Raw genomic sequence first — 9,299 nt, forward strand, 5'->3', positions numbered from 1 at the left:
GTAATTTGTTTTATCTTCTGATATAATCATGTATAGGACATCGATTGTTGTGGTGACATCACATGGGTGGAATTTTTCTTGAGCTATTTTTGAAAGGATATTCCAATGATGAATATTCATTTAAAACAAGAAACATTTCTCGCGTGTTTCCAGAAGAAGGATATTTTCTCTATGCCGGCAAATGAGAGCTGGCGACGCACACACACACGCACATTCAAATTTCTTTATTACACGGTGGGTGTTTATGTTAATAACAATTACCTTTTCATGTAGACAAAAATTTGCATATTATTTTTATTTTAACCTAGATAAGACTCGAAATATGGCGGTAAATAGAACATACATATGTACATCATGTATGTTCATATATGTATTGGAAGAAAAATACATAATCATAATAATCAATCCTTGAGAGGTATAAATAATGGACATCCCAGCAGAATAAGACACAACTACCAAAGTCGTTGAAGACATTAGAACAACCATCTCCAACAGTACTCCGGGTATTCGCCAGTCAAGTTCGACCACCAAAAGCAACAAAATGAAACTCTTGTTCGCCATTGTATTCTTTGCTGCTCTCTACGAGATCCAATCGGCCACCACACGTTTTTGTGGTCCAAATTTGTATCAGGTTCTTTCGGCTGTCTGTGAAAATGGTTTCAATGGCATGCAAATCACCAAGAAGTCGGGCAAAAAGGATTGTAAGTATTATCGCGCAATTTTTCGAATAAAGTGAAATATAATATTTTATTTTTTTCCAAACAGTAACCAATGATCTGGACCTTTTCAATGAAATCGCCGACGAGAGTCCCTTCAAGTCGGATTCTCTGTTGAATGAAATGTTCTATGGGGATCGTCACAATGCCTTGGCCAAAACCCGCCGACTAAGACATTTGAATGGTGTCTACGATGAGTGCTGCCGCAAGGGTTGTACCATGGATGAGCTATTAAGCTATTGCCTTTAAATCCAACGCTGATATATATAAATTATATGTAGTTAAACAATTTTTAAAATATTAAATGTGCATTTGAATTGATAAATAAAATACATCAATGTTTAAAAAAATTACCTATTATAGAAAAACAAGTAAAAAGGCTGTAACTTCGGCCGGGTCGAATTTTGAATACCCTCCACCATTTTAAACGAATTTGGCAATTCTCTAAAACAATAAAATCCGTTGAAAATTCTGTAGCTGTTATATTACGGTCTATACGAAGACAGGGACCAGCATAGGTAACTTTTGTCACAAGCCATTACAATATTCAAATGCGAAACTTTCAAAAAAATCGGTGAATAATGTAGCTAAAATCATGAAAATACCGAATATCGGGAGGGCTAAACGAAGACGTGAACCTGCACAGACAATTTTCTGTCTTAGGCTGTAGTACCCTTAAGAACTTCAAATACCAAATTTGAAACAATTCCGGTGAATAATGTCGCTAAAATCATTAATGTACCGAATATCGGGAGGAACCGTTATATGGGGACTATACGAAGACGTGGACCTGTACAGTACGGTTATATGGGGGCTATACAAAGACGTGGACCTTTACAGACAATCTTCTGTCATAGGCTGTATCATCCTTTACGAACTTAAAATACCAAATTTGAAACAATTCCGGTGAATAGTGTCGCTAAAATCAACAATGTACCGAATATCGGTATCGCTATAGGGAGGCTACACGAAAACGTGGACCTGCACAGACAATTTTCTGTCTTAGGCTGTAGTATTCATTTCGAACTTCAAATACCAAATTTGAAACAATTCCGGTGTAATAATGTCGCTAAATCATCCAAATACCGAATATCGGGAGGTACCGTCATATGGGGGCTATACGAAGACGTGGACCTATATGGCCCATTTTCAATACCTGCAGACATAATATTTCGTTCGGAAGCTAGACTGATTTCCACAGATCGACAGACGGACGGACATCGCTAAATCGACATACTTTGTGGGGTCTAAAATGAATATTTCGAGGTGTTACAAACAGTATGAAAAACTTAATATACCTTCTATACTCTCTATTGTACTTTTCGTACAATTATACTACGCATGTCCATAACCACTTCCATCACTCAACTACAGCTATCAATTAATTTATTTAATTGCATTTAGTTATTTTTTCGTACAATTATAGGACACATTTCCAAAATAATTGCCAGAATTTAACCTCAGACAGATAGTTCGTATATCCAACAAATGTTCCTTCTCTCAACAACAGATAGCAATAGTAACATCCATTTCCTACAATTATAGAACAACGCCTGCATATCACGATCCCAGATACCAATAGAGACCTCAATAACAAATTTCGGAATTGCCTTCACCCCATACCAAATTTTGTACCACTTAGTACTTTTCGAACAATTTCGAAATGTGTACTATATTTCCTCCACCACCTCCATATCTCCACCACAGACACTAACAGTGACATCTATATTAAATTTCAGGATTTCATCTCCATTCCTTCACCCATTAAAAAACTTAGTACCATTTAGTACTTTTCGTATAATTATAGTAACCATTTCGTTTCGTACGAATAGTACTTTTCGTAAAAATATAGGACAGCCACAAACAGATACCGCAATATCAAATTTCAGGAATTCAGCACTATCCTCTCACTCAATATCAAATTTAGTACCATTTAGTGCTTTTCGTACAAATATAGTACGCATTTCCAATATCAAAGCCTTGAATATCAAATTTGAGGATCCCAGACCTATCCCCTCACCTAACATCAAATTTTGTACTATTTAGTACTTTTCGTACAAATATAGGATATATTTTTAAACCCACCACCATATCTCAATTCCAGTTACAAACAGAGACTTCAATATCAAATTTCAGGATTTCATCTCTATCCTCTCACTCAATATCAAATTCAATACCATTTAGTTCTTTTCGTACGAATATAGCACGCATTTAAAAAACCAACTCCATATTTTAATCCGAGATACCAAAAAAGACTCGAATACAAATTTGAGGATTTCAGCTCTATCCTCGCACTCAATATCAAATTTAGTACCATTTAGTTCTTTTCGTACGAATATAGGACGCATTTCCAAAACCAACTCCATATCTCAATTCCAGATACCAACAGTGACCTCAACATCAAATTTCAGGATTCAGTTTTATCCTTTCACCCAATACCAAATTTTATACCATTTAGTATTTTTCGTACAAATACAGGATGAGATAAGGTGGTATCCTGAGATTTTGTTGGCCATTGTGCGCTGGAAATGAAGCGATGAGCCTCATTTTGTAACGATTCTTGGGTGGCGTCATCGTCATCGGAGAAAACGAAATTCGACAGTTCACCACTTTCGACCAAGCGAAGCAACTCTTTAGCTCTTTTTATACCCTCCACCTTGGAAAGGAGGGTATATTAACTTTGTCATTCCGTTTGTAACATCCCTAAATATTCGTTTTAGACCCCATAAAGTATATATATTCATAATCAGCATAAAATTCTAACTCGATTTAACGATGTCCGTCTGTCTGTCCGTCTGTCTGTCTGTCCGTCTGTCTGTCTGTTGAAATCACGATACAGCCCACATTATTTGACGTAGAGCTCCAAAATTTAGCAGAGCTATTTGCATTGTGTCTAGGATGGTTGGTATTGAAAATGAGATATATCGGTCCACGTTCTGGTATAGTCCCCATATAACGGTACCTCCCGATATTCGGTATTTTGATGATTTATGCCACATTTTTTCACGGATTTGTCTTAAAATTGGTATTTGTAGGTCATAGCGGGTCCCTGAGCGTGTGGCAAAACATTGCATGTATAGGTCCACGTTGTGGTATAGCCCCCATATAAAGGTACCTCCCGATATTTAGTATTTTAGTTTTTTTTTTACCACATTTTTTCAACGATTTGTCTAAAAATTGGTATTTGTGGGTCATAATGGTTTCCAGCTCCGGTGGCGGAACATTGCATGTATGGGTCCATAATTTGGTATAGTCCCCATATAACGGTACCTCCCGATATTCGGTATTTTGATGATTTATGCCACATTTTTTCACAGATTTGTCTTAAAATTGGTATTTGTAGGTCATAGCGGGTCCCTGAGCGTGTGGCAAAACATTGCATGTATAGATCCACGTTGTGGTATAGCCCCCATATAAAGGTACCTCCCGATATTTAGTATTTTAATTTTTTTTTACCACATTTTTTCACGGATTTGTCTGAAAATCGGTATTTGTTGGTCATAATGGGTTCCAGCTCCGGTGGCGAAACATTGTAATTATAGGTCCACGTTTTGGTATAGCCCCCATATAACGGTACCTCCCGATATTCGGTAATTTGATGATTTTTGCCACATTTTTTCAGGGATTTGTTCGAAAATTGGTATTTGTTGGTCATAATTGGTTCCAGCTTCGGTGGCGAAACATTGCATGCATGGGTCCATGATTTGATATAGCCCCCATATAACGGTACCTCCCGATATTCGGTATTTTGATGGTTTTTGCCACATTTTTTCACTGATTTGTCTAAAAATTGGTATTTGTGGGTCATAATGGGTTCCAGCTCCGGTGGCGAAACATTGTAATTATAGGTCCACGTTTTGGTATAGCCCCCATATAACGGTACCTCCCCATAATCGGCATTTTAATGGTTTTTGCCACATTTCTTCTAATGTTTCTTTTACCCTAAGGTGGAGGGTATTAAAAGTTTGGCCCGGCCGAACTTAATGTTTTTTTACTTGTTTCTATTAGTTTCTATTTTCTTTCGATTGCGGTGTAATTTCTTGCACTTTTTGAAATTTTATTGGCATTACCCCGAGCTCATTTTTCAACATTTGCCGAATGAATTATTGCGATATGTTCAGCTCACGAGCCATTTTCGGCCACTGGGACGCTGGTTTCGATCAAGTCGCTTCTTTACTTTTCGAACCATTTCTGCTGATGTTGCCGTTTTCTTCCGTCCACTTCCTTGACGTCGGACTACGCTACCAGTATTACGGTTACTAGCGGGGGTACGAGACACAAAAGATTTATTCACATTTAAATGCTGGAGTGCTCTAACGATAGCTACTTGAGGTTTTCCAGCCAAATATAAAGAAATCACACTATCACGCTTGAATTCCATCACGAATAACTTTTTTTTCTGGAAAATTCTCATCAAAATGCTTTTATACGCTTGTTAACAATATAATTAGCTGTCACTGGAACAATTTAAACAGCTGTCGGACGAGTGGCTAAGAAATCACAGCAATCTGAAGTTGGTTGCAGTTCTTTCAACTCACCCTGTATATTCCTGGGATTTGGGTAAAATTTAGAGTGTTGACGCCTTCTAGCTATCTACAGTAGAATTTTATGAGAAATAGTTCAGTAGAATATTTTGGTTTGTTACGATTCCGATTAAAGGAAGTTTCTAACCATTTAAAAAAGATTAATAAGCAGGGCTAAAACTTTCGACCAAAACATTCCTCGTATTTTTATCTGTAATATTGCCGAAAACCCTATAAATTTGAAATGCACGGATTCCGAAGAATCTTAATCCGAACATTCCCAAAACTATTCTACTTTCATAGTGTTATTGACCAGCAGTGTTATTGACCAAAATAATCGTTGTCCAGTTATCAGTAATATTGCCGAGGAAACTATATACCAAAAAGGCAAGTATTCCAAGAAATCTTAATTCGAACATTTCAAAAAATGTTGTTGAAGGGGGGGGGGGTTCCCTCTCCATTTAGGTTACTTTGTGATGTAAACTTTCCATTATTCAAGCCATTCGGCACCCAAATCTTCGCTGGGTTAGTGAATTTCCATATTTGAATAAATACTTGCACATACACCATTGAAAAATCTCCTATTTCGTTACACTCCAATAACGATTTTTGAAATAACCTATCAACAATTTTTGTAAAATATGAAACAATAAAACGCAACATACAATGTGCGTACAAGTATATTTGGTTTCAAAAATAAGAAAAAAAAGCGAAAAACACAAGAACGCCAACAACAAAAATTATGTGACCATAAAAAATTAATAATCGACACAGAATTTCACTTTTGGTCGGATCAAAAAAAAAAAAAAAAAAAAAAAAACTCAACGCAAAAGGCCACCAAAGATTAACTGGCCAAAATGAAAAGGCTAACTGCATGCCAAGAAAGGTGAAGCCCAGACATCATCTTCCTTGGCAGGGCCAGCCAGACAGCCAACCAGCCAGCTGTTAAATGGCTTCATTGATGCCAGCCAGTTCGCCCACCGCTAAATCAGCGAAAAAATAAATTCATTGCAATTTATTAAATAACTCAATAATTTTGTTTTACAAAACGTTGTTGCTGTTGTTATTATTGATTTTTGTGAAATCTTTTGAAGGAAACAAAACGAAACATTTGTTTTTTTTTTTTTTGGGACGATAAACAAAGATTGCCAGTATTTTGTTGGCAAAGAAATTATTATCATGGATGGGGTTATTCCAATAAAGATATTTCAATTATCGTTTTCGTATAAATCCATTTTGACATCTGAACAAAATCATTTCCAGGTGAAATGTGTGTTTGTTTCAATCATATTTTCCGTTTATCGGGAGTAGGAGACAACAATTTGTAAGAAGCTGGGGTATATAAATATGCTAAAAGATAGAGTTCCCCAAGTGAAGTAAATTACAGCAGATTATGAAAATAGAGCTAAACCAGTAAGGAAAAGTCAAAAGTCAGGCGGGGTCGACTAGTAGAGCTCCCATAACAAAATAATTTATTTGCAGTAGATCATATCTCCTATCAACCTTTGGCTTTAGAGCAGTTACAATTTGGGAAACGAATATACGGGTAGATATAAAAAACTGCAACAAAGTCAAATTTAATTTTTTTTAATTTTATTGAATGAAAACAAAAAATGTCGGAAATTGCATCAAATTTTAGAATAAGTTTAGATTTGTTCGAATTGGTCACCTTTGGCAAGAATTATGGCCTTGAAAAGGCCAATAAAACTATCACACGCTGCCCCAATGATGCTCTGCGTATTTTGGCGTGATCGACACTTTGGTATTCTGGAGTGCTCTAACGATAGTCACTTGTGGTTTTCCAGCCAAATATAAAGAAATCACACTATCACGCTTAAATTCCATCACGAATAACTTTTTTTTCTGGGAAATTCTCACCAAAATACGTTTGTACGCTTGTAAAAAATAAAATGAGCTGTCACTGGAATAATTTTAACAGCTGTCAGACGAGTGGCTTAGAAATGACAGCAGTCTGAAGTTGGTTGCAGTTTTTTCATCGCACCCAGTATGGGAGGCATATCCAATTCTGAATTGATTTTCACTAAATTTGACGGAGACATTTTAATATTGTATACCAAATATATCGAGAAGGATTGTGATACCCTACAACACTACAATATGTTGGAAGCCTCCTTATGTCCAAATCTATTTTGGAATATTTTGTTTCTGAAATAATGTCATAGAGATCTTCACAGATGTTACCCTTACTTTTTGATAGGAGGCATATAATTTACGCTCCCCCTTGTGTTGATAGGTATTCAAAAATAATTCAGCCGAAAGTTGAGGTCCATTTTACAGCTAAAAATAATCCAATGTTCATCCAAAATGCAATACATCTTCCCTGCCCTTAACTCTTTCCTCACGCAAAATTTCGTGTCGATTGGTTTTTAATTATGACCGGTAGAGCGATTGAAACATCAGGAAGATTTTCATTTTGTTTGGGTCATTTGTACTCCTAAATGTGCATCTCCATGACAATATTCTTTAATTCTGACCCTAACCCTACCCCATGCAAAATTTCATGAGGATCGGACGATACATTCGACCTGTATATAATACTCTCAACAAATAGTGTTGCAAAATATCGCGTCTGTTGGTCTATAATTTTGGCAAAATCTAAAAATTTGTCGGTTTTTGGTCCATTTCAACCTCCTAATATTTTGCAATCATATCCAAAAACAATAGGCTCCTATTCTAACCCTAACCCTAGCCCCACCTCCATTTTCAATTTCTTAAGGATCGGACCTGTAGCCTGGACAAACGGACATACATAGCTAGATCGACTCACCTCGGCGAGATAGGAAGATCCATATTTCGAGGTGTTAAATAATTTTTGGCCCAATCAAACTTATAATACCCCAACCCATAGTGTTGTAGGGTATAAAAATATATATGGGAGTTCCACAAAATGGAAACGTACGTCTCGAAATTCATTTGGGCTGCTACTAGCCATTATTTGCACAATAAACCTTAAATCGGAGCTATATCCAAATTTTAGCCAATCTCGATAAAATTTTGCAAAGTTATTTCCTGGTACTAAATATCATTGTCGTCGAATGGATATTACGAATTAGAGGGACTTAAACACCAAATCGGATGAAACATGCATATGGAAGCTATATCTGAACCGATTTGCTCCAAATTTGATGTATCTGTTTCTAGACTGAATTCGGTCGGATATTCAAAATTCAGGTCTTTGGACTGATATTGGCCATTTGGTGCACTATTAACCCGAAGTCGGTTGAAGATACATATGGGAGCTATATCAAATCTGAACCGATCTTGATAAAATTGGGCAGAAGTATTTCTGGGCTGTATCTGATATCTGGTACCAAATATCATTTTTGTGAAGTGCTTATTACGAGGGACTTAAACACCAAATCGGATGAAACATAGCTATATATGAACCGATTTTCACACTATTGTAAGTCTTAAAAAAAAAATCTCTATTCCGTTGTACTTAAAAAAAATTTGTATCAATATTCCAGAAAAAAAACCGAAGAGATTCTCTAATTTTTTCATAAATTGTTTTTCTGGACTTGTTTTGAGTTGACTATAGAAAGTTGTATAAAATTTCAGTTAAGGTAGAAGCTGTCCGAATAGGAGATATTCTACACAAAATTTCACTATAAATCTCAGTATAAACTATATATCTAGAAACAATAGTTTATAAGAAAATTACCTTCGAATTTTCTGCAATACAAGTGAAAAATATGTGTTTGCTTTTTTACTGTTAATGTTCCAATCCAAGTCAAAATGTCCCTTTATACTTAATTTTATGGGCAAAGTGTCAAAGGACGAATTATCCTAGACCAAATTTCATTATGAGTCTCTTAACAAAAAAACTAATATACTTAATATGTACAATATCAAATTGTATCAAGATTTTTTATACCCTACACCACATAGTGGTAAGAGTATTATGTCTTTGTGCATTTGTTTGTAACATGGAGAAGGAAGAGAGATAGACCCATAGTACTTTTGAGGATCTCCATAGAATCATTTTCTGAGTTGATTTATGCATGTCAGTCCGTCTGTCCATGTATTCTTGTGAACAAAA

At 35.9% G+C, this 9,299-nt stretch overlaps 1 protein-coding gene across 1 annotated transcript; it reads left to right on the forward strand.

Moving 5' to 3' along the window:
• Nucleotides 1-386: 386 nt before the first annotated feature.
• LOC101894101 (probable insulin-like peptide 3) lies at nucleotides 387-1,066 on the forward strand. Its single transcript, XM_005185013.4, has 2 exons — nucleotides 387-701; nucleotides 766-1,066. The coding sequence occupies exons 1-2, from the start codon at nucleotides 542-544 to the stop codon at nucleotides 963-965; spliced, it is 360 nt and encodes a 119-aa protein (XP_005185070.2). The 5' UTR covers nucleotides 387-541; the 3' UTR covers nucleotides 966-1,066.
• The last annotated feature ends 8,233 nt before the right edge of the window (nucleotides 1,067-9,299 follow it).

This window comes from Musca domestica, unplaced genomic scaffold (assembly GCF_030504385.1).
Source record: "Musca domestica strain aabys unplaced genomic scaffold, Musca_domestica.polishedcontigs.V.1.1 49, whole genome shotgun sequence".
In the NCBI taxonomy this organism is placed as follows: Eukaryota; Metazoa; Arthropoda; class Insecta; order Diptera; family Muscidae; genus Musca; species Musca domestica.

Bases quoted from the DNA above. Each gene is read 5' to 3' on its own strand.
- LOC101894101 (XM_005185013.4), top strand. From the start codon at position 542: ATGAAACTCTTGTTCGCCATTGTATTCTTTGCTGCTCTCTACGAGATC. The intron at 702-765 runs GTAAGTATTATC...TTTTCCAAACAG, and splicing joins GAAGTCGGGCAAAAAGGATT to TAACCAATGATCTGGACCTT.